This window comes from Zalophus californianus, chromosome 8 (genome assembly GCF_009762305.2).
Source record: "Zalophus californianus isolate mZalCal1 chromosome 8, mZalCal1.pri.v2, whole genome shotgun sequence".
Taxonomy (NCBI): domain Eukaryota; kingdom Metazoa; phylum Chordata; class Mammalia; order Carnivora; family Otariidae; genus Zalophus; species Zalophus californianus.
In genome coordinates, this window is record NC_045602.1 from 35,992,285 (window position 1) to 36,018,015 (window position 25,731).

At 43.3% G+C, this 25,731-nt stretch overlaps 1 protein-coding gene across 5 annotated transcripts; it reads right to left on the reverse strand.

Annotated features, from left to right (window-relative positions):
* Positions 1 to 9,253: 9,253 nt before the first annotated feature.
* On the reverse strand, positions 9,254 to 25,726 carry ZNF2 (zinc finger protein 2). 5 transcript variants are annotated; one of them, XM_035728790.1, is made up of 5 exons: positions 24,717 to 25,726; positions 15,165 to 15,235; positions 13,806 to 13,932; positions 11,623 to 11,736; positions 9,254 to 11,113 (listed from the first exon to the last, which is right to left on the reverse strand). In XM_035728790.1, the coding sequence occupies exons 2-5, from the start codon at positions 15,195 to 15,197 to the stop codon at positions 10,110 to 10,112; spliced, it is 1,278 nt and encodes a 425-aa protein (XP_035584683.1). In that variant the 5' UTR covers positions 15,198 to 15,235; positions 24,717 to 25,726; the 3' UTR covers positions 9,254 to 10,109. The 5 variants fall into 5 exon arrangements, with proteins under 5 accessions (XP_035584683.1, XP_035584682.1, XP_035584684.1 ...); XM_035728789.1 differs by lacking the exon at positions 24,717 to 25,726 and adding an exon at positions 24,425 to 24,542; XM_035728791.1 differs by lacking the exon at positions 24,717 to 25,726 and adding an exon at positions 24,283 to 24,459.
* Positions 25,727 to 25,731: the final 5 nt, after the last annotated feature.

Sequence of the window (25,731 nt, forward strand, 5' to 3'; positions counted from 1 at the left end):
CTTCAGTGAGAAGCCTGCTTCTCCCACCCCTCTGCTTGCTGCTCCCTCTACTTGGGCTCTCTCTGTCAAATAAATAAATAAAATCTTAAAAAAACAAAAAATAAAGCTAGTGTGAAGCCTATATGATCAAGAATTAAAAAGTAAAAGCAAATTAGTTTATTAGTGTATTAGTCAAGTTTTGTTTCATTCTAAGGACCAGAAATACATTCAAGCCAACTCAGGTGTTGTTTTTAGGGTACAGTGGGCATTATAAGAATACTGTAATTAAACAGCATCTAGGCCTCATGACATCTGTGGCCCTTACCGGGATCTGAAGAGCACTGGCCTCCTGTCCTAATTCCTTCCTGATTGCCAAAGTTTCAAGAAAGTGACCGGGTCTCATCCAACCAAGAAACAGAGTCAGACACCAAATTCTAGAATTTCCAGCCAGTTTCTTTAGGGTCATTTTTTTTTTTTTTTGGTAGAGTCATTTTTTTAAGTTTATTTATTTATTTTTTAGTTTATTATTTCCACACACAACATGGGGCTTGAGCTCACAACCCTGAGATCAAGAGTTGCACACTCCTTCAACTGAGGCAGCCAAGCACCTCTGTTAGTCATTTTTAAAGTTTCCATAGAACTAGGAGGCTATATGCAAAATGACACCCAGATATTCAATGGTGAGTTCAGGACTGAATACAATTGCTTCTCCTGCAGGAGAAACAGGGCAGCAGGACCAACCAGGATGGACTGACTGACCACTGCCCTTGCAGCATTGGCTGGCATCACAGAAGACCATGGGAAATAAAGGATTAGCTAGAGAGCTAGAGTATCCAGAGTGTAATGGTCACCTGCAGAGGCAGATAGGCCCCACCCAAAGTTTGGTTCCAATATTGAGAATGATGATGCCACATAAACACAGACCAAGTGTATGAAAATGTTTATTACTTACGTAACTGAGGTCTCTGGGAGAGACCAGGGTAGGTCTCTCAAGCAGGCCCAAAATGGCTTGAGAAAGTGAGGAAAGGAGACTGGCCTGGGTTTTTATTGTGGTTAGGGCCAGGGTGAGTGTTCCCATGCCCACAGGAAGGGAGTTGTGTGATGTGAACCTCTTGCCAATGCCCAGGGAGAGAGCATTCAGGCTTCCTTATCAGCTTGTTCAGGTGTGGGACACCAGGGGAAGGAGGGGTGAGTCTTAAGAGCTGTCAGCAATCAAATATCAAAAAACGAAGGCAGACTACACAGAATAACTATACATCTGGAACAGGATGAAGAATCTCTGTCCTCTTCTTTCTAATCCTACTCATCTTTGGGCCTGATATGGAGAAAACCTGTGACATAACAGTACCTGGAAGACATGAGAGAGAACAATATTCTCAAGAGAAAAATTCATTCATCTGACAGAAGTTTTAGTCAGGGAAAGTGAAAAACCCTTCCAGAAGTGGAGCCAAGGAACAATGGTCTCCCCAAGCTTGCCCACAGAGACTACTATAACAATATTCTGTCAGGGATTTATGACAAAAGTTGTTGCAAGATGGAGTCAGTACTAGTAGGGAGGACTGAAGAGTAGAAAAGAACGGGTAAAGGGATCCATCAGTGCTCATCGGAGGCTGATTCCATATAATACAATCCATATGATCCAGTGCGATAAATCCTACTTGGCACCATCTTCTGGATTCCAATTATGGTTGTGATCCACTACCAATCAGATTTTATTTTTTTCATTAATAGACTTGCGTACCCCACTGGATATTGAAGGATGACGGCGCTGCATATCTTTACCTCTTGCTCTTAAGAGCTCTACATAGAGAACCTGTATATGCCATCTTGGATATTTAGAATGGCCAATAGCAAGATTATATTTATAGTTTCTGTGTATGCAGGCCATCTGACATGTGCATAGAGGCGACCACAAATGAGAATGGTGCTGAAACAAAAGGTACTCTCTCAAGCCAGCAAGGGCTAAATGGGTCTTGCATCTTTTCATCCCCCAAGACAATGTTCTCAGAGGAATGTTCTCAGAACATTGTCCTCTGTATAGATAAGGTTCAATAAGTTCTTTAACTCCCAGCCCTCCTGGGCTTACTGATCTAACACCCACAATTAACTGGCCATGGTCTCTGTTTCCTACTTAGAATTCTCAAGGCCCTATCGGTTGTTAGCCATTGAGAGACTAATGACCTTAGATCATGTTTCCACCTCTTGCCCACTCAGCCATTCCCAAGGAGCACAAAGAGCAGTTCTCAGAGAAAGGGACTATGGCCAGGACAGGCCTACTACTCTACATAAAGTAATTTTCTTAGTAGTTCTACTTCAAGGTGAGTGACAGGCAACCAGCAGCAGCTATTGTTCTGTCTCTTGAGCTCTGCCAACACTTCACTCTTTTCAAGGAAATAGCTTCACCCACATCCATACAATAATAAAAACTGACTCCATTTCCTGGCCAAAGCTGACTGGCATCTGAACAAATTAGTCCTTCCCATGGAATTTTGAAAGTGGAACCAAGAAAAAGAGATCAGTCTCTTCTCATGAGGCTCCACGTGAGGGCCCTTGACAGTCACATTTTGTCAAGCCATCTGAGAGCAGAAAAAGCCAGTCAGCAGTGACAGGGAAATATGAAACATAAGGGCATACAGAAGAAGGGGCAAGGGGTTAAGAGAGGGTCCTGAATTTGTTTTGTTCCGGTTTACACACCTGTAGTCTTTTCTTTGGGGCTCCGTGACCTAACCAAGTATCCTCAAAATGAACCCCTCCATACTAGTTTGAGCTGGGTTTCTGTAATTTGCAACCCAGAGACTCAGACAGGTAGCAAAGGCAAGCTTCTACCTTCCTCACCTAAGGTTTCATTCTTCATGTTCTGCTACCAGACCTCTCCTCTTAAGACCTCTTTAGAGTCCTGGGGGTACATAGAGGACACAGCATCCAATGTGCCTCACAGAACTCAGAAGGTGATATTAATCTTAAGATGCCCACCAGTGTCATTAAAATAAGCTATGGATGCTTCCAGCCAAGCCTATATACTCTTTTCCAATCTACAACCAAATGGATCCACATCACGAAACAAAGAGTCAGGGTCTTTATCTTCTTTGAACTTTCAGATTTCTGATTCAATCACCTAGTATATAAGTATCTTTGTATCTTTCCAAGTAGGTGGTAAATCTTGGGAGCCACATCTTGCTTCCCTCACACTAAGAAAGCTACTTCCACATAGTTAGTACTCAAGAACTATTTGCAGACTAACTGAAATACCAAGTTTTGCACGAAAGTCTGGCTGGCATTGGAAAGCAGCGCTCAGAAGAGGGAGCGCCACTGGGCAGCTCCAACGAGCCAGGTGTAAGAGCTTGAAACGCCTGAACCTGGCCCACGGAGCGGAGGTGCTTTCCGGGAAAGATGGACCAGCTGGTTTCCGCGGAGTCAGTTCAGTCCTGGTGTACTGAACCCCTGCCACAGGTAAGCAGGGGAAGGACCGCAGGGCGAGCTTCGGAAAAGAAGGCTAAGGGAGGGAATGCGCCATTCTACTCGGGGAATACGCACTGCGGAGTGCGGCTCTGTGCACCCCAGAGCACGTCATCTCACACTCCGGGACCAGGCTAGCGACATCTCGCTTCACCTCGCTGCCACGTCGTCGCCCTGAGTCGTGCCTGTCCTGCAGCTGGCGCCTCCTCCCCTGCCCCGCCGCAGGTCGGATCAAGGGCAGCCTAGGGGCGGGGGCCAGGGATAGTACGAAACACCCCATTTCGGGTCCAGCCTCACGTCACCGCGCCTCGCATCCCTCCTTCCTTCCCCGTCCTTTCTTCGGCACCTCCCTCCCTCGGCCGCCGCTTCCACCACACCCGACCCCTGTTCCTCACCTTGGGTGCCAACCTGCTCGCGGCGGCCCCACAAGGAGCAAGGACCACAGAGCGCCTGCGCACAGTGCCCTCAGAAAACTACGATTCCCAGAAGGCCGCGGGAGTAGCGGAAAACCAGAGGCCCAGCCCGTTTTCGGAGGCCCCGCCCCCTAAGGTACCAAACGGGGTACACGAATACGTTCCTCAAAAGGTGGAAGGAGACATTTGGGGTAAAAATGAAGGGAAGCCGAAGGGTGAAGAACCAAAGCTGTCTCCTGGCCCTGTTCGCCTGCCCCAGGCGGATCCCTACCGTGGATGCCTCTGTTTTTATGCAGGTTTCTATCCAGTTCTCCAGGAGGATATTTGTAACCTCTGCTCTCCTCAGGCACCTGCTACTTCATCTTCTCCCTCACTTTCGGAATGGGGGTGGACCGGAAGAAGCATCAGAGAGAATTCCCATACTTGCCTGTAATCAGATGTAAAAATTTGCCTTTCCTTACGTCCATTCTACAGCCTCTCCAATTATAACAATAAAAAAGAGCACACTGGGGCTTTACAAATCTATGTTAATAAAGTCCCTTTAGGCTTAAGCAAGTTGGGGAAGAATTTTCTGTCCCCTGTACCTGAAGGCATCCTGATACGTGTTCACATCTCTCACATTTTAAAAGAAGTATTCGCTTAGTCTTACTTCCCCCTCCAACTACCAATCTTGACCTCTCCTTCTTCTCAAAGCCAAATTACTCAGCACTGAGGATATTTTCTATTTCTACCTTCCACTCCCCCCACTCATTCCTTAACCAAATTCATTCCAATATGGCTTTGGCGCCACCATCCAAGTTACCGACAAACATGGGGGGTGGGGGGAGGGAACGCTAAAGCTTTGTCTCCCCCCCAACCATGGTGAAAAAAATTTATATTTAGATTTAGCCAGCTGGACTCAGTTTAGATGGTCCCAATTTTGTTGGCAACATCCAAAGCATCATGGTCAGGAGCCAGTTGGACGCATGCTTTCTTCTCTCCTTCGGGCCTGATCAGGGTGTTGACCTTGGCTCTGCCAATGTCATAGAGCTTCTTCACAGCCTGTTTGATCTGGTGCTTATTGGCCTTGACATCCACAACGAACACAACTGTGTTGTTGTCTTATATTTTCTTCATGGCTGACTCCATAGTCGGGGGAATTGATGATGGCATAGTGGTTAAACTTGTTTCTCCTGGGGGTGCTCTTTGGAGGGTATTTGGGCTGCCTTCAGAGACACAGTGTTTTGGGCTGTGGGAATGTAGGTGACTTGCGGATCTTTTCTTTGTGACTGTGGATGCCCCAGCACGGCTTTCTTGGCCTTCAAAGCCTTTGCTTTGGCTTCTGCTTTGGGAGGAGCAGGGTTTTCCTTCTTTGCCTTTGGTGCCATCTTCGTGAAAAGGCTAAGGCTTTGTCTTTCTTGACCACTTGGCAACATTGAATACTGTTTACTATTCTTTTTCTTGAAAGTCTTTCCTGTGACCCTGCTCTCACCTAGTGGTTCTCTTACCTCCCTATCCTCTTCTATTCACTCTCCTTTTATGGGCTCTTCCTTTCTTCATGCCCGTTTAATCTCAGTGTTCTTCAAGGACCTATCCTAGATCCTAGTCTCTTCCTACCTACACTTTGATAAGCTATTTCCCACCACTCATATGGTTTCAGATATCCATATATCTGAGATTACTCTTTTTAACTTCAGTCTTACCTACAGAACATTTCCACATATGTCTGGATATTTCACAAGCATCTCAAGCTCAATATATTCAATTGAGCTCACTCTCTATTGGGTACACTACCTCATCTTCTCTTGGCCCAAATTTTACCCCAGCCATGCTGCAGCAAATACATTTGCACAAACATAATCAGATAAACCCTCCCTTCAGTTGTACCCCACCCTTGTCACTTTCCTCCCTGGAGTTAGTCTCTGACTTTGCCATGGGGGATGGCTACAGAAACCTTGGGTGTACACGCAGCAACACTTAACCAACAGGGGATGGGAGCCAGCAGATAAATGCTCCCCACGTCAGGGGCAGACAATTCCGAGGCTCATTCAACATGACTCACAGGTCCCAGTGGGATTGAGCCTCAGGTGCCCAGGGCAGTGACTAACTTGATTACATGCTATTTATTGGCTTTTTCTTCTTCTCTTTTTAACAGATACTGTCATTAGTATGATGAATAATTTCATTATTTTAATGATTTAAATCTTGCTTTATCAAATTATGGTATAATGCAAACAAAAAAATCTCAGTGGCAGGCCAGTAAAAGTAAATTGCTAGTGTGTTAGGTGAAATTAAATTTACACTGCTATTGGTGGATCAACTTAATGGGTACAGAAAAGAATGTGTTAACTAGATCAGTGTCTACATATCAGTCAAAGGGCAACTTACAGCTACCTTCCAATGTAGAAACAAGGTGAAGCACAGAAGTAGCTACAGTTGACTCCATTTCATTAGCTTTTCTGTATTATCAGAGATAGTTAACTTCCAGGATCTAGCTTTTTGACCAGACAAATCAAGGAATCAGAAAGGAAATGGTGGGACAAAGCACTCCCAGGTCCTCCAACTTTATCATCATGGCTGTAATTTTTCTGAATGTTTTATATTGACAATTTTGGGGTGGTGGGGGAGCTCTAGTGGCTTCTACTGGGCACATCCATCGCCAGCACCCTTTTGTGCTTTGCACATTCTAACAGAACATCCTCCTCCCTCCAGAATCATAATAAATGGATTCTAATATCCTGCTCAGAAAAGGTGAAATGATCACACAAAGTATCTTTTATCTTTCACTAACTGGCAACCTTAGATACTTCCTCCTCCATATCCTGGTTGGGTTGTTAAAGGTTCATACATAACATCTCTTCCCCACCTGAGATAATAAAAGATTCAACTCAGAACAAAGGAGTCAGGCACACAGAGATCAGAGCAGCTGTTTTGAGATCTGTTAAAAATGTGTCCGAGGGATGGTAACAACAGGCTTCCCAGGCTTGGACACCACTTAACCTACTGGAAGCAGAAGACTGCCTTCTACAGGTGCAGAGAGCTTGCCACATGGCCAGAAGCAAGCATCCCTCCAACATCTCCAATGATCAAAATAATCCCTTTATCTTTTCCCTCTAAAAGCTCCAGATGGCTATCCAAAACTGTGCTGTTCAATACAACTAGCCACAGGTGGCTGCTGAGCACTTGAAATGTGGCTAGTCTGAATTTGAGATGTGCTCTAAATACAAAGTAGTTGAAGATTTAGTTTTTTAAAAAAGGATGTAGGGTATCTCAATAATTTTTATATTGATTACATGTTGAAATAACATTGCATGAGATTTTGGTGGCTCAGTTGGTTGGGCAACTGCCTTCGGCTCAGGTCATGATCCCGGAGTCCTGGGATCGAGTCCCACATCAGGCTCCCAGCTCGGCGGGGAGCCTGCTTCTCCCTCTGACCCTTTCCCCTCTCGTGCTCTCTCTCTCTCTCTCTCCCTCAAATAAATAAATAAAATCTTAAAAAAAAATTAAATTCAAATATTGAACGAAATATTAAAATTCCACCAGTTTCATTTTCAATTTTAAAAATATGGCATACTTCCAATTTGACCAATTTCTGATTCCAAGATTTGATACTCCTAATGATCACTTGGTGAAGCTAAAACCTCAAAATTTGGGCACCTGGGGGGCTCAGTTAGTTAAGCGACTGCATTGGGCTCAGGTCCTGATCCTGGAGTCCTAGGATCGAGTCCCACATCAGGCTCCCTGCTCAGCAGGGAGTCTGCTTCTCCCTCTGGCCCTCTCCCCTCTCATGCTCTCTCTCTCAAATAAATAATCTTTAAAAAAGGGGGTGCCTGGGTGGCTCAGTCGTTAAGCATCTGCCTTCGGCTCAGGTCATGATCTCAGGGTCCTGGGATCTAGCCCTGCATCAGGCTCCCTGCTCGGCGGGAAGCCTGCTTCTCCCTCTCCCACTCCCCCTGCTTGTGTTCCTGCTCTCGCTGTCTCTCTCTGTGTCAAATAAATAAATAAAATCTTTTTAAAAAAAACCCTCAAAATTTAAGATCTCCAGTACTGTATGCCCTCTTGGAAGATATCAGTTAAAAGGGAAAATGGCCCTTCCCTCAGAATTTTTAGTAGGAGGTGGAAGAGTACTTCACATTTTTAAAAATGCTCTGCAGATCACCAAATTTAAAAAGGGAACAAAGGGAAACTATCCTATTTATGTCCCCATTCTGTTTCACTTAACACTATACTCAAAACTCCATTAGTATTCTGAATTTGTTCTAGTCTCATCTTGCTGACAATGGCAGAATATCTTGGGGAAATACTTGATCCTCAATTTACTTTTAACAGGGGAATAAATTGAAGATTCAGAACTCTCAGATTTAGTCATTGGTCAAAAGTTCATCAATAGTCCCTTTTATTTTCTACTTGACATTATTAAATAATACCAGATATTATCCACTCTGAAAGATTCTGCACTCTCTGAAGTGTTTTTCTTCAAGTTGCTTCAAGAGTTCACATGTGAATTCTTCCCTGTCACTCATCTGCTTTAAGAAAGGTGGACAAATAGGGTTGTTAGTAGATTGGGGGGGGGCCCTTCTGTTTGGCAATCCAGCTTCTTGAATCTGACTTTACCTCTCAGGAGAAATGCATCTTGGTCCACTGGGATTCATGCAGGCAAGCTAAATTCCAGACAGCCTTTCAGAATCAAGTCCTCTTCCAGGCTTCACATCAAGCAACTAGGAAGGGAATGCAGATACCTAGGGTTAAAGCTGCCTAGTCCCTGACCTTTAATAAAATAAAAATATAGGGCTGGGCCCAGGGCATAGAAGAATTTAGGGAGTCAGAACTTAAAGTTCAGTGATGTGGAATCACATCAAGGCAGACCTTAAACGTTCAGAGAAGCTTTCATTAAACAGGGAGATATTTTAGGTCTTGAGTATGGCAATGATGAGCAGGAAGGGGTCATTTAGAAAGACTGGTCTAAGAGTAATGTGCAAAATGTAATTTGTGACAGAAGCTTTTGATGTTAACCAAATATTGAGGTGCTTGTTTACTTTCCTAGCCTCTGGTGCTGGGTTCTGGTTTATGAGATGTGAACACAAGTGATGGCCCTTAAAAATATCCTAAAATATCTTCCAGTTTTCTCTTTCATGATAACCTTAGAGGCAACATGTTCTAAATGATGAGGATGGAGTAAGACAGACTGACTCACATCAGATTTTATGTGAGACATGAATCTTCAGTTGGGGGGTTACCAGAGCTTAGCATACCTCTGTTCAATGGTGAAGAGGGAAGAATTCAAATTAGGAAGTGACTACCACAGTAATGGGAGCCTGAAAGGAAAAAGGTGTAGGGTAGACTGAAAATTCAGACACAGGATGGACATCCAAGAGGTGTTTTAAATAGAGAGAACTCGGTAAGTAGAAAAGTCATTAATTCAGATAAATATTTATTGAGCACCTATTATGTGCAAGGCACTGTGTGAGATGCAAAGACACATAAGTCACGCCTCCAAGTGCTTACAATCTAGTTGAGGAGATAATACATGTACATAAATTATTAAACTAACCATATACCATAATGGTTAAGAGAACAGACTTTGAAGGTAGACTTGTATTCAAGGATTAGCTTCACCTTTTACTAGCTGTGTCACTTTGGGCAAATTATTTAACACCTATAAACTTCAGTTTGCTCACCTGTAAAACAAGGATAGTAATAGTACCTACTTCTACTTCACAGGGTTGGTGAGAGGACCAAATAATCTACTCTTTCCCAAACTCTCCGATGAGTGCTTACCCCATAATAAGCACTCAGTAAGTGCTAACTAGTAGTAGTAGTAGGAGGAGGAGGAACCTAAAAGCTGGGACACAAAGAACAAGGTTGGTGCCCAAAAAAGCTCCCAGAGAAAGGGACACAGCAATAAAAAGAACTGTTCTGGAAACAACAGTGCTGCTCCAATTTTGCCTTCCCTCCTGTTCAAGCCTCCAGTTATTAAAGTGCAGTGATATCTGGGGCCTCAGACAAGAGGCGTGTCTGAGGATCACCTCCTAATATTTATCCTGTTGTCTGACAAACTTCCGCAAAATGTCGACCCTTTAGAGTCACATCCTAACTTCTGGCATCCCATGTCAGTTCTATAACATGGTAGGTAGAGAATGTTTATTCACACTGTGGTAGCAGAGATGAAAAAGGAGATTAGTAGCCAGAATAGGTAGAATGCTCAAAGGATGGATTTGCTTATGATGGGGAAGACCTATCTTGAGTTTCTATGGAGGTCCTTTGACTAAAGCTTTCACCAACTCAATCTATTCCTTGTTTGGCGTAACGTCGTTGATGTTGAATAACAGACGATTTAGAACTGAACACTTTCCCACACACACTGCATTCAAAGGGTTTCTCTCCTGTATGCACTCTCTGATGTCGCGTAAGCCGGCATCTCTGGCTAAAGGCTTTCCCACATTCGGTGCACTCATATGGCTTGTCTCCAGTGTGAATCTTCTGATGCTGTGTAAGGGATGAGCGGTCAAAGAAAGCTTTCCCACACTCACTGCACTGATAGTGCGGCTCTCCAGTGTGAGCTTTCTGATGTCTGTTCAGGGATGAGACACCATAGAAGGCTTTCCCACACTCATTACATTCATAAGGCTTCCTGCCAGTGTGGATGAGCTGATGTCGAGTAAGAATACTCTTCTGGCTAAAGGCTTTCCCACACTGATTACATTCATAAGGGCTTTCTCCGGTATGGATTCTCTGGTGTCGGGTAAGGGATGAACGGTCAAAGAAGGCTTTCCCACACTCGCTGCATTTAAAGGGCTTCTCTCCAGTATGAATTCGCTGATGGACAGTTAGGGATGACCGGTCGAAAAAGGCCTTCCCACACGCATTGCATTCGTAGGGGCTCTCCCCAGTGTGAGACATCAGATGTCTACTGAGACTGCTCCTGTGACTGAAGGCCTTCCCACACTCGTGACAGTCATAGGGCTTCTCTCCAGTGTGAGTCCTCTGGTGGCGGATAAGGGATGAGTGGTCAAAAAAGGTCTTCCCACAGTGGCTGCATTCCTGGTCTCTCTCTTTAGTGAGAATTTTCTTGAGAGGGGTAGACCCTTGCTGCAAGCTTTCCTTCTGGGAAAGGGACTTCTTGCAGGTCTGGACGGCAGGGCTCTCCTTTCCTTCTTCCGACTCATCCTCCAGTGCATGAGCTTCAAATTTAGGACACACAGGAACTTCTCCTCCAAGCTTTCCCCTCGCTGTTCCTTCTGATTCTTCTTCTGAAGCACCGTGAATCTCAGGCTTAGTCTCCCAGTCTGGAATGGACAGAAAATACAGTTGTAGTTTCTTTCCTGGGGTAGGAACTACTACAGCAGAAAGAAGAGATGCTACAATAAATTGGAACAGTAGTGTATGGTAACCGCCCCACTTGCTCCCACAGACAGTTTTTTGCACTGGGAGAAGACTGAGACTTGGAAAGGGAACAGAACTGACAGTGGACAGCTCAGAAGAGAGAAGACTTTCCATTGGGCGCATGGCCAGGATAATTAGGAGAATATGGTAAGTGGGGGGGACGGTGGCAACAGGAATATCAAAGTGTGAATGGGCAACATGACAGATCTGACAGAATAATAACATTTGGTGGATAAAGATGAGTAACACTTACAGGTGTGGAGAAAAAAATGAAAGCGGTGGGTGACAGAGAATAAACACGAAAGCAGAAGATGTGAATGTGAGAAAAACATGGTACCCAAGCCTCTTTCCCACACACCCAAATAACAACCACAAAACAAAACTCTGCCCTGCCCTGTTCATACACAGTTACCTAGAGAGACATTCTCTGGACATTCTCTCTCCTCAGATCCATGAAGATCAACTATCCAAGGCTCATCCCCTCTCTTCAACTGAAAAATGACATCAGGTTGAGGAACTGGAAGTCCTGCTCAGGGAGAAAGAAACAAGCCAGGTATGTGATGAAAATACATAACTATTCCAAAGCTTAAACCCAACCTCCAAATCTTTCTGAGAGAAAATGGAAAGGCAGAGGGTGCACGCCAGGAATACAGAGTACAAAGTAATGCAAAAGGATGAGGGAAACTCAGAATGGAGGTCAAGACTGAGGTTCTAAAAAGGAACAAGTAGCACTTGGTCAAAAAGTTGATAAAATCCATTTGAATTGATGTGTTTATTTTCCCCGTTGAAGTGAACGGGATGTCATAGCTTTAGCACTGGTAGGATGGTGGGAAACAGTCCTTGGCTCAGGGAAGATAAGAATGAAAACAGATCATCTTGAGTGAAAAACGTGTAATTTTGTTTGTTGGTTTACCCTTTGGTATTAAGCTCTTATTTATACAAGTGGGTCCTGTTCATTGTAGGAAAATTAGAGGTAAGTAGAAATAAAAAGAAAAATCACCTTTTGTACTTTGTATTCATTTTTTCTTTCTATTCATTTTGAAACTGAAAGATACCTATAGATACATTCTGTTAAAAACTGGGTTATAAAATAATGCTGACTTGTAAACTTGATTTTTTTTTTCACATAATAAACTTAAAATATTATTTTATTTCAATTAGCACAGATCTACATCACCACTTTAATGTCTACATGATGTTAATTGTATGGAATAATCTAATTTATTTAATCTCCTGCTGACAGACATTCAGAACTGTTTTTACTGTCTTGTTATTAACAAACAATGATGTGATGAACATTTTTGTATACCCGGGGCTGCTGACCTTATTATTTGCTTGGGACGAATTTCTAAGTGAATCTATCCATTTTTGGTTATTTAAAGAAATAGAATCTATCCTAGAAGTAGTCTTGAAGTCTAAACTTCAACTTGCATTGGGGCCCCCAATTTGGGAAAGAGAAACACTTTCTTACTGGGCCCAGGGATCACCTATCTGCTTAAATGCTGACCATCTGCTGACAAATTGGCCACATCCATTGCCTCCCTATGGCTTCCTGTTTCTGATCTTAGGAATTCTATTTTCCCCAATATTTCATCCCACCAAAGTCTGTGACAAAGGCTCAGCAGTCTCCCTTAATGCTCCCTGAACATTCCATCCTGTTTTTCCTATGTGGCCTATTTAAATTCTTGACCAGCCTCATAGAAAATCTGCAGTGTGACTCCTTTGACTGCCACCTGCTGCTTATTTTATACCTGTTTCTGAATCTGCACACTCTCTCAGTCTCTTATTCTGGAAGCTCCTAGGAGGTTGTCATTATGTACAGGAGCCCAACCTTTACTTCTCATGAATATCTCACACCAGCATTCTTTTTCTTTTCTTTACTTTTTTTTAAAGTAAGCTCTACACCCAGTGTGGGGCTTAAACTCACGACCCCAAGATCAAGAGTTGCATGCTCTACAGACTGAGCCGGCCAGGCACCTCCGTCAGCAGTCATTCTTAATTTTCCTTTTGTCACACAAGTCTCTAATAACAGCAAAGTGCCTTCTGCGGGCCTCTCTCTAAGACCACACTTAAGATAAATATTCAAAATCAAACTCATTTCTAGTGACCTACTCTGAGGCACAGCCTTGTATTTCTACACCCCTACTGCCCTCTTTTTAAAGGGAAACACTTCTCCCTTCCCTCCTCTCCTTCTCTGAGGAGAAATTTTCTCTCAACAAGATGGCACCCTTAGTCCTCTGGATGGAGCTGAGTAAGTTACCTGACTGATGAGCTGGGGGAGGAACTGGACATATGTAACTCAGCTTCTTTTGTTTGCCCCTTTCCCCCTTTGGAGAGTGGGTCCCCTGTACTGTAGGGACAGGCTGCTGAGCAAGGGAGGCTGGGGTTGTACAACCTGCCTATGGCTCAGGAAGCAAGTCTGTCCAATGCTGGGGTTCAGGATTAAGAAGCTCACCTAAGCCATATCCTTCTACTCTTCCATCTTGTCTCTTGGTGCTTCAGAACTCAGGTGGGAGAAGAGGTATCATTTATTGGCCCCTCAACCCCCCATTAACACAGTACAGAGTCTGACTTCTTACGGGAAGTTCTCCTTACCCAATGAGACAATGCTCTTATAGTTTTCCAGCATCACCTCCTTGTAGAGGTCCCTCTGAATAGGGACTAGATGCCTCCACTCTTCATCTGTGAAAATCACGGCCACATCCTCGAATGTCACTGATTCCTGGAAACACAATCACACTGTCCCTTACTCATAACCCTTCTCTTTATATGGACCAGACAAAACAGTCATAAAGGTGACAGCCCTGGGGTTGTGGAAGGAGGGGAAGCGAAATGGTTCTGATAAAGTAGGGCTTTGAAGCACTTGGGGTAAGTGGCATAATTCCCTGAGGCATGAAGTTCTCGGTCATAATCCTTATATTCACAGCTGAGCCTGTGAATGTCAGGGGCTCTTTTTTCATACTTACAGATAATTTGCAAGACCAGAACAAAGAAAGCCTATGTACACCCTTCACCCAGCTTCCCCAAATGTTAACATTTTCCACATTTGCTTTATCTTTTTGTCTCTCTCAGTATATACACATTATCCTATCTTTTTCAACTTCTTGAGAGTGACCTGCAAACATGGTGCCTCTTTACTCATATTTTATGCAATTTTATAAAAACAAGGATATTCTCTTATATAATCACAGTATAGTAAAGAAAGTCAAGAAAATATCATTGATATTATACTATAATCTACAACCTTATTTGAATTCCACCCATTATCTGGGTTTTTTTACAAATCCTTAAAATGATGGTGTTGATTAGGTTGTCCTTCGGATCCCCTCATTTCATACTAATGCTTTGTGATTGTATAAGACTGCATCTTTACCCTCAGTCCTAAAACCCCAGATGAGTCTCCAGTGTGCCTGCTGAAGTTATAAGCCAGAGCATAGAATTCAAGACTCTGGGTCCATAGGCAGGAATGGGGCAAGCCCCATGTCTCTACCCACACTCATCTCTCTTCGGGACTCTTACCACCTCACTGCGGGGCTCTTCAGCAAGTGTCATGTTCCCCAGCCTAATCCAACACTTCCTGGAATACTTGGGGTCCGCTCTCAGAGAGATGCACTTTCGTGGGATCTGCTCTCAGAGGGATGCACTGAAGGGAAGTCAGGACTAGAACTGTTCCCCAAACCATCCAAGCTGACCTATACCCTCATTTTTTTAGGCAAAAGCTCTCAGAGCCAAGGCCACAGTGGCCATGTGCCTGGTGACAAGCTAATGGGCACATGTTCAAGGCAAGAAAAGGTCACTGATGGATACCACAAGTCAAATGGGAAAGATGCATTCCCTCCGGAGCCCTTCATTCACCTGGCTAGGTTTGACTGAAGAAGCTTCCAGATAGAGAAAGAAGAGTGGTTGCAATCTGGAGACTCACAGAGTATTTCAGACACACAAAGTCCACCTCACCTGGCACCTGGCAGTCGGAGACACAGCAGCCATTCCTCCTGTGTGCTCTCCTTGTAGAAAAGGGCAGAGTCCTAATGAAGAAGAGGTGTGGGATGGGAAAGATGGTATGAGAAAGACCAGTCTTAGACGGTTTGTAGTTTTCCGACCCATAAAGCAAGAAATCTGCAAATACCAGTGAGTTATATACTTATTCTTTTTCTTAATACCCTACAAAAAGGGAAGGCAAAGCAAAGCAAGGCCAGGAGCAACACCACCCCAACCCAGAATTGGAATGAAAGGCCATGGATATTGCTAGTCAGGACACAAGGGGGTGCTGGTTTGACCATGATCCCAGAGGAAGAGTTCTGTTCCTGGGAATCAAAAACATATGAAGCTTATACTGTATTTATAAGTTCACATTCAATATTGCCCTGATGTTACCAGATAAAAAGTCTAAGAAATCTTATAAATGACTATATGGAAAGACATGTCAAGTAAATATCCATAGCCTCTTTTTTTTTTTTAAAGATTTTTATTTATTTGTTTGCTAGACAGAGAGTGAGAGAGAGTACAAGCAGAAGGAGTGGCAGGCAAAGGGAGAAGCAGGCTCCCTGTTGAGCAAGGAGCCTGATGCGGGACTCAATCCCAGGACCCTGGATCATGACCTGAGCCGAAGGCAGATGCTTAACCGACTGAGCCACCCAGGCGTCCCACCCATAGCCTCTTTAAGGGAAAAATACCCCATTTGCAGCCCTGTGCTAAAGGAGTAGCCATTGGGCAACCATGTTTTGTTCCACGTGATGCTGTGTCTCACTCCTGGAGCCACACTGATGTAGGCCTCAGGTAGTAGACTGAGATGTGATCTAGCTTGAAAAGGTGAATATAAACTAAGAAATGTTAGGACAACAGATGGGCGATGAGCTGAAAAGAATATCATAAGGGATGGAAGTAGCCATGAGGATCAGGGGAGCCAAAGTTACCAGGAAGCAGAACCCGTGAGTCTGTGGAAGGCATGAACTGGTAAGACTAGACACAGGCTGTGGGGAAGAAGAGCCTGGTCACATTAGTGGTGAAGCACTGGAGCAAAGACCTAAGAGTTTTTTACTGGCTTTGAAGTCCCTCAATTCATGCAGTACCACCCCTGGGCTCCAATTTGCATTTAGACCAGTCTTATTTATTCTTGGATTGCTGTAACACTCTAACCTTCTTAGGCTTGGCATGAATCCTATCACTAAACTCCCTTTATTTGAGTTAGCTGAGTAGGTCTCAGTTTCCCACAGTCAAGAGTCTAATTAAACACAGTTAAGTCAAGCACTTCCAGGAGTCATGAGTGGGACGGGAAGTGTGGTCCCAAGGAAGGATGAGGCAAGGAGGTGGCTCACTGATTACTCTCTTGCAGTCAAGGGGATATGGGTATTGATCCTTACTATTCACTCATCCTTCTATCCAACCAACATGTATTCAGCACCAACTATTTATACCAAACACAAAAACTTTAGGACACTATCCTTGTCCCCCAAAAGCTTATAGCTTAGAACATAGGGCAAACAAGTAACCCAAATAATGTGTCACTATAGGATGGATCCGTACTATAAAGAGATACCCACGACAAACTATGAAAGCCCATCAGAGGTTTGCCTCACCCACATAGGAGGCTGTAGACTCCTTGGCAGAAATGGGATGTAAAGTAAGTTTTGATGTGGGAGAGGGGGTGGAACATTCTGGGCAGGAAAAATACCAAGTTTTTCAAAAACGAGGAGGCAGGTCTTTACATGGACAAGATTAACAACTGTAACTAGTTTAGAATGGCAGAGGTCTAGGCTGTGAGCAGTGCTGTGGCGAAGTAGACAGGGACCAGCTAGATCAAGGACAGCTTTGTATGGTCCCATATATGGAAGAGGGACTACAGGCAAGGAGATCACTGAAGAATTTAAACATGGAAGTATTATCATCAGATTTGTGTTTTAGAAAGATCATTGCAATTTGTATAAAGGGCCTTGGAATACACATATTCTGGCTCAGCAAATCTTTCCTAGGAGTTTATCCTAAGGAAATAAGTGAGAATATCCTTAGTCATCATTAACACTAACCTTTATTGAGCGCTACATGTGGTAACTTTTTAAGCACTTTACATGTATTATCTCATTTAATCCTTACAGTACAGGAAAAATTTGAAATACCCTATGTTTCTAAAACAGGAGATATGATTAAATAATTTGCAATCTAGCCCATCCATACACTGTAATACCATTTAATATCATATTAATAATAACTAGCATTTATTGAGTATTTGCTACTTACCAGGCACTGTGCTAAGCACTCTTATTTTTTTTTAAAGATTTTATTTATTTGAGGGGCGCCTGGGTGGCTCAGTCGTTAAGTGTCTGCCTTCGGCTCAGGTCATGTTCCCAGGGTCCTGGGATCAAGCCCCGTTCGGGCTCCCTGCTCGGCAGGAAGCCTGCTTCTCCCTCTCCCACTCCCCCTGCTTGTGTTCCCTCTCTTGCTGTGTCTCTCTCTGTCAAATAAATAAAATCTTAAAAAAAAAAAGATTTTATTTATTTGAGAGAGAGAAAGCACACAAGCAGGGGGAGGAGCAGAGGGGGAAGGACAAGTGGACTCCCTGATGAGCAGGGAGCCTGACATGGAGCTTGATCCCGTGACTCTTAGATCATGACCTGAGCTGAAATCAACAGTCAGACGCTTAACTGACTAAGCCAACTGGGTGTCCCAACTAAGCACTCTTTCTCAGGATAATTTAATTCCATATTCACAAATCAATAAGGTAGGTACTATTTAATTAATTAATTTTTAAAGATTTTATTTTATTTATTTGAGGGAGAGAGTGAGGGAGAGAGCACAAGCTGGGGAGAGGCAGAGGGAGAAAGAGAAGCAGACTCCCTGCTGAGCAGGGCGCCCGATGCGGGGCTTGATCCCAGGATGGTACTATTTAACAGATTAGGGAAGTTAAGGTTAAAAGAAGCTGAGGTAGAATTTGAACCCAGGTCTGTCAATCAGTTTTTTAACCTCTATGCTATAATGTGATTTTTATTTTCATGAAAAAATAGGCACACAGATAATAGACCGATAGACTAGAACAAAAAATCCCCCAACATATCCAAACATGTAGGGAAACTTGATATACAGCTGAGCTGGCATTACGAATCACTGAGGAAAAGATCACTAGTGATAAACTGCAAACAACTTAAATGTTCATCAGAAGGATAAATTGTTATTTTATGTGTGTGAACTTATGTGTATTGGAACATTATACATTAAGAAGTAGAGTCTTGTGTTAATAATAAATCACAAAAATTACTGAGCAAAAAATAAGAAAGTTTTAGAATTATTGTGTAATATCTATATAAAACTTAAAAACAAGGCACCAGGATGGCTCAGTCGGTTAAGCCTCTGACTCTTGATTTTGGCTCAGGTCATGATCTTAGATGATCTCAGGGTCATGAGGTTGAGCCCTGCATCAGGCTCCACACTAAGTGGGGAGTCTGCTTGAGATTCTCTCTCTCCCTCTGCTCCTCCCTACCAAGCTCACGCTCTTTCTCTCTCTCTCAAATAAATATATCTTAAAAAAAACAAACAAACTTAAAAACAGGTAAATAATATCTACAAAAATCTATATGGGACAGTAAGTACCAAATTGTGAGTTATCTCTGGGAAGGGAGGGATATGGAATTGGGACAGATAACCAGGAGAGTTCAACTTTGTGATGTTTTATTAAAAAAATTTTTTAAACAAATTCACAGATATTAAGTGAAGAATGCGTACTTAAAATTACTTATTTGTGTATGCATATATGTATAGAAAAAAGTCCAAAAGAATATATACTAAAATGTAAGTGGAATTTGAGTGGTGGCATTACAAGTGGTTTTATTCTATTTCTTATAATTCTTTATATCCTGATTTTTGTTTTTATGAGTATGTATTTACTTTGGTGTACAGGAAAAATAACAGGAAGGAATGGGCGTATACAGAAAAGTTACAGCAGATCCAAGACAGCTATTCTTAGAAAGTTCTACTTGCCAGGTTGGTCCTTGGCTGGGGTCTGGGAACTTTGATTTTGGAAGGGTTCCCTAAGAAAGAAGGGTGGTCCATTATGCCTAAACTATTTGAGCAAACAATGTGATTTATGCTGAACACTTGCTTTCTTGCTAGAGGGTCTAGAATTTTGGAATGTGTAAGGCAGAGGGTGCCTACCTAACCAGCCCTCAATAAAAAAAACTTGGGCTCTGAGTCTCTAATGAGCTTTTGTGAGCTGGAACATCACACACATGTTGTTGCATTTTCATTGCTGGAGAGGATGTGTATGGTGGGACCCCTCATGGCGGGGAGAGAGCACAAGAAAGCCTGCATATGGGTTTCTCCAGACTCTGTCTCTTCCCCATATGACCTAGCTGTACATCCTTGCAAGATCACGGTCATAATCTTAGCCATGACTGCAACTATAGGCTGAGCCCCACGTCCTTCCAGCAAATCCCTGAATGTGGGGTGATCTTGGGGACCTTCGACACAGGCAGCCATGCCATTCTGGGTGGCTAGAGCAGAATGGGACTAGAGGAGGGCAAGAATGGAGGTGAGGAGACCAGTGAGGAATCTCATAATTAAATAAGGAAAAATGATGAAAACTGCAAAAGTAGTGGCAGCAGAAATGGACAGAAGGGGAACTACTGTCAAGACATGAAGAACAGGGACGTCTGGGTGGCTCAGTGGGTTAAGCATCTGCCTTGGGCTCAGATCATGATCCCAGGGTCCTAGGATTGAGTCCCGCATCAGGCTCCTTGCTCATCGGGGAGCCTGTTTCTTCCTCTGCCTGCAGCTCCCCCTGCTTGTGCTCTCTCTCTGACAAATAAATAAAAACATCTTTAAAAAGAAAAGAAGAAGAAGAAGAACAGAGAACAGACTGCAAGTGGAGGCTGAGGGTGATGGGCGAAGTAAGGATGACTTCCAGGTCACTGATCTGAACAACGGTGTGCACAATGGTACCATTCATGGAGATGAGCAACAGAGAAGAAGAAGGTTTAGAGGGAAAGCTAATGAGTACAGTTTGGAATATTTAGAGTTTGAGCTGTTCCCACATTTTTTAGATAGGAAAAATCAGGTGACTCTGGCTTCCACTGGCCAGGTTATAAAAATTATTATTGTTGAATGAAATAGTTTGAATTTTGAAAGACCATGAGTTCCATACTCAAAATGGAAAAATTAATTTATTTTAAAAATGGCTGTAATACAAAGAGGGCAATGTTTATACCTTTAGTAATATAAATAAGTACTTTGTTTTTTTTCCCTATTAATTGTATGACTATTCACAAAGTACAGATGTATCTTTAGGTTATATACTTGTGTCCATTCACATAAGCATTAAGAAAGAAATCTTGGGAATGGGGATAAACCAAGTAATCCCAGAATCAGGAACTACAAACCCCAAACGGTCTAATCAGTGCTGGGGAGAGGAAGAAAGAGCATGAGCTCTTCTAAAGAGGCAAAGTAACCATGCAGACTTAATTCTTCCTCCCTTAGGAGATGAGCCCACTATCTCATCTTATTAGTTATGAGATACTAATAAGGTACAGTTAAGTTTTCAAAAACACCAGAAGACCAGATCAATATATATTTACTAGACAATGGGTTATTGAACACTGGCCAAGCAAAACTTTAAAAGAATATTACCTTGAGGGTGAACACCAGTTTGCAAAAATGTTTAAAACCTACGCAAAAGGTAAAAACTTAAAAAAAACTTACTGGAAAAACATGTTTAGTATAAGTATAAAGAAAGAATTTTGACCTGAGGAGAGATTGGGATTTGAATCTTGTTAGGAGGAGGCAGAGTGATATATACACAAATGGAAACAAATAAGACATCATCAGTAGCCTGCAAGCTGAGTTAAGACAGCATTCTTTCCCTTGCTTGTCAAGATTCCTCCATTCTCAGGAGGGCCTTAAAATATTACTCTTGGGCCCTAGTAAGAAGTCCAAATTAGTATTTAGAGATACAGGAGAGTAAATTAGTATTTAGAGATACGGGAGAGACTGCCTGAAATAAAATTCCAGCTCTGCCTCTTACTACCTGTAATGACCTTAGGCAAGTTTCTCAACCTCTGTCTCAATTTACCCATCTGTAAAATTAGAATAATGAAAGTACCTATCTCATAGTTATTGTGATGCTTAAGTAGAATACATATAAAGCATATAGAATAACATGCTAAGTGTTAGCATTAGCTAAAAGTCATGTTATAATCTTAGGAAGGTAGAAATAATGAAAATATTAATTACAACATGTTGTTGCTGTTTTAGAGTAGGTTTAAGTGTAAGTGTAGTAATAACTTTGGAATCAAAGTATTTGAATATGTTGTCTAAAGCATCTGAACTTTTCGAACAAATCAGTGGAACTACATCTGAAATTGTAGTTGAAACTGCTCAATGTTTAAATCCTTAAAGACAATTTTCAAAGTTTTATTTATTGGATTATGACTTCATGAAGTGAGCATTGAACACATTACAAATGGTGGTGAGCATAAAAGCTCCCCAGCCATTAAGTAAGCAGTCGGTATTCCCAAGGTGTTCATTATCCATGGGCTCCCTGCCAGGCTGACTCCCCCCGCCACCTTGGCGGTTGCTTCAGTAGGCTCAATGGTACTCAAGGCTCCCCAAATCCACCAAATTCACATGGAGTCACTTCTGTTTTCTCTTGTCCTATTACTGGTTCTCAGAGTATTTCTGGAGAAAAAAAACTCAAATTCTTATTCTAGATCTTCAAATGAGCCCTTGCCTAGAAAGCTTTTACTGTCCCATCCTTGCTCCATAGCTATTCCAAAACTCCATGGCTACCATTCAATTTCAGAAGAACACTCACAAGAGTGTGTTCCAAAGGAGGCAGTCTGTGTGGTAAAAAGCATTCCACAGGCATTTAATTATTAATGGGAAGGCTTGGGCAGATTACTTAAGCTAAAAGTTGACCTCCAGTTGCTTAACACCTACTTCACAGAGAGTTATTAATAGTAAATGAACACTTAATGTAAAGCATTTATCTTACAGTCTGTTCAACAGATGAAAATTGCTTTCCTTTCTACTGCCCAACACCAACCTATTCATCCACTCATTCATCCTGCTATTCAACAAATATGTCCAAGTACCGGCTATGTGCATAGTAGCATGGGGTGTGAGGACAATGAAACAGAATGTCTCCGTTTCTGGGTCTTTACCTGAGTGTCCTCTGTGTCCTATCTCCTTTTCCACTACTGTTGCCTCTCAGAATCTGTTCCCTGCATTACCCAGTCTTTCTTTCTCCACCATCTCCCACCTCACCAGTAGCTTCTTTTCCCACATCCTCAAACAGATACAACCCTCGTCTATCTGAAACTTTCTTCACCGAATCCCATGGCCTCTCTCTAGCAAAAGAGTTCTCATTTGGGTTTTCCTTTCATGATTAAACTTCTTGGTGACACACATCTATCGATTCCATCTCCTCTTTTTGAATGTTATTCTGTTCTTGCCACCCCTCACCACCTGAAACTGTACGCTCGAAAATTACCAATGCATCTCTAATTACAATAGTCGTTTTCTCCTTATCTTTATTTCTCTGCTGCTTTTGATTGTTCTGACAAGTTCCTGCTTCTTTTCCCCAGTCTTGCCCTAGAAACTTGGGTGCTGTCCAACGCTCAGTCTTTGTACAATGTTCTTGCTATCGCTCAGAAAGTCCATCCACCTGGCCCTCCATTTTCCTCCTCTACAGAGATGGTTCCCAGGCTAGTCCCAATACCTCTTCCAAACTCAGCTTGCCTTTCCAAGTGACTGCAAATTTTGATTTAGGCATTCTGCCAGCACCTCAAAACATCTTCTCCTATGCAACTCCCCAATTAACCCCTCTCCCTAGCTTGACATTTCTGTCAGATGTTCTATTATTTTCCCAGATGCCCCCAATTCAAACTTTTACCTTGCTCTCTTTCCTCCCAAATCTAGTTAGTTACCAGGTCCTTCTGACCCTTCTTCTGCATTCATTTTTATCCTTTCCTACCACTGACACCATTAATTCAGGTCTGTAACAACTTGCGTCAGGATTACTATGCATTCCTAACTGGCTCCCTGCCACTAGTCCCTTCCTCTCTCTAGTCCTGGACATGACCTCTAGAATTACTGTCCCCAAATAGTTTTATTACTGTCAGTCTTCAGATCAGAACTATACAATCCACTCTGCCTCCTGTGTTTTGTCCTGACCCTCTGTATCGTCATGCCAGTGTAGTTTTCTCCACCCTTAATCTCCCAACTACTCCTTGACACTTCACTCCAGTTAAAATCAGCTCCCTCCCAAATCTGCCTAATGCTCTGCTGCTGCTTTCCTGCCTTTTCTTTTTTCACCTCAATCCTACCTCCTTCATGAAAGGTTCCACCTCATCAAGGCCCCTAGCAACTAAAGAATGATATTAAAGCATTCCTTTTACCATTCATTCCTCTGAACTAAGAAAAGATTGTGCATGATGGTGACAGCCGAAACAGACACATTAGGCATTAAGGTAGCTTTAATTATTGGTTTAATGGATAACCATATATGTCAAGCCAAGAGCTTTAAGGACTGCATCTTAGACTCAATTCACGAATATCCTTTTTTAAATCATAGATATCTTAGAGATGTAGTTACTTCTAGAATTAAACTTGACAGCAAGCTAAATAATAACCATCGGTTTCAACAATGGATTCCAACCAGCTTAAAAGTTAAAGTGCCATGGTTAAAATTAAAAAAAAAAAAGTTCAATGATGTAGTCTAAAAAATGATGTATCCATCCTTAAATGAGGGCCTCGTATGGAGGCCCAAGACAGGGAGCTAACCGAGACAATCTGAGACGTTTTCTGGGAAAGAGGGAGGGGGTGGAGTAGGCGTCCCCACAGATTTAATGTCAATTCCACCCATATTTATTAAACACACATTATGGGAAGGAGGACGAGGGCGGAGGAAGGCTCCAAACTTACACCTGAAAGTTGGGATCTGGCAATATAGTGGGTGTATGCTGAAAGATCACTCCTGACAGTGCCCAGAGTCCACGGAACACACGCACACATCGGGGGCGAGGGGCAACTTTCCGTCCGCACCTCTCCGAGCTGGGACGTGTACACACACACATACACACACACTTACACTCTCTGCAGTCTCTCTGCAGGCTGGCACCGCCCGCGTCACCCCGTTCTACTCCCACAGCACCTCCCCCAAGTTCTCAGTGTCCCCTTCTTTCGGCCGCTGCGCTCACTCCGCATCTCGAAGTCAAACACCCAGCCCTCACCTCCGGCACAGAGTGCTCGGGACCCAGGAAGACGGCGCCTCGTCAGGTCGGGAAAGTAATGCGCCTGCGCGAAGGCTCTGACGTCTGCGCTCCCAATAATGTTCGGCCTTCTCACAGACTCCATTCCCCAGAAGTCTCAGCGGTCGGCGCGCTCTAATATGGCGTATGAAATTCTGCGCACGCGCACGCTTCTGGGAAAGGAAGGAGCTGACGGCTCTAAAGCGAGTCCGTCACAGCTTTCCAGTTGCTGTAGCCGGGTGAGGGAACGTTGGTGGATGTATGGGAGACTTACCGGACCCTGGAAGTACTGTCTACGTGTGATGTCACGTCCCTCCAGTCCTCCGATGGAAGGGCCGTCCGAAGGAAATGTGTCTGATCTTTGGGGCCGGTCCCTACCCTTGGTTTTCACCGCCCGAAAGACCGAGAACGACGAGTCTCCTGGCGCTTTGAAGAGGCTTTTTTTCTGCTTCAGCTTGCCCACTTTCAGGGATTTGGTTCTGAAATTTGGGCCGGAGAAACGCAGAATTCGGTTCTAGGATGAGGCTGGGCCTGAGGCAGGGTACGTGTACATTTTTGCGCCGGAAGAGGAAAGCCCAGGATACACATCTGTTTGACTGGGCAGCCGGCAGATTACCGACAGTTTGAGCGCACACCAGTCCGCCTGCCTTGGTATTGCGGGAAGGGCCCTGCCTAGTTGGAGACGTCGTAGGGATTCTCATCCTTGGCTGCATGTCGGAATCACCTGAAAAGCTTTGGACAATTGATACGTGGGGTCCACTCTAAAGAGAGTTACAGAGATCTTCAGGTGATTCTAATGTGCTGCTAGAGCTAAGAACCACTGAGCTGGAGCTTCAGAGAAGACTGGAGATTACAAGAATATAATAGACTTCAGGAACAAGTCTACACTTCCACTCAAAAAACCTATAATGCCTACCATAGGCAAGGCATTGTTACAGATATAAATAAGACACAGTTACTGCCCCAAACGAACCATGGTCCAAAGGAAAAACCAGAATGTAAAAGTATTACAACACAATGCGGTATGTTCTGTATGTCACGTCCCGGACACAAGGGGCGTACAACCGGGAAGCAGTTAACTATGGCTGAGAAAGTTAGAAAAGGCCTATGACAGTTACAGTCCTATAAGTGATCCACTTGAAAAAGAGTACTTACTTTATTAAGAAGAAAGAAGGGGCGCCCGGGTGGCTCAGTTGGTTAAGATTCGGACTCTTGATTTGGGCTCAGGTCATGATCTCAGAGTTCTGAGATCGAACCCCCAATTGGACTCCATGCTCAGGGTGGACTCT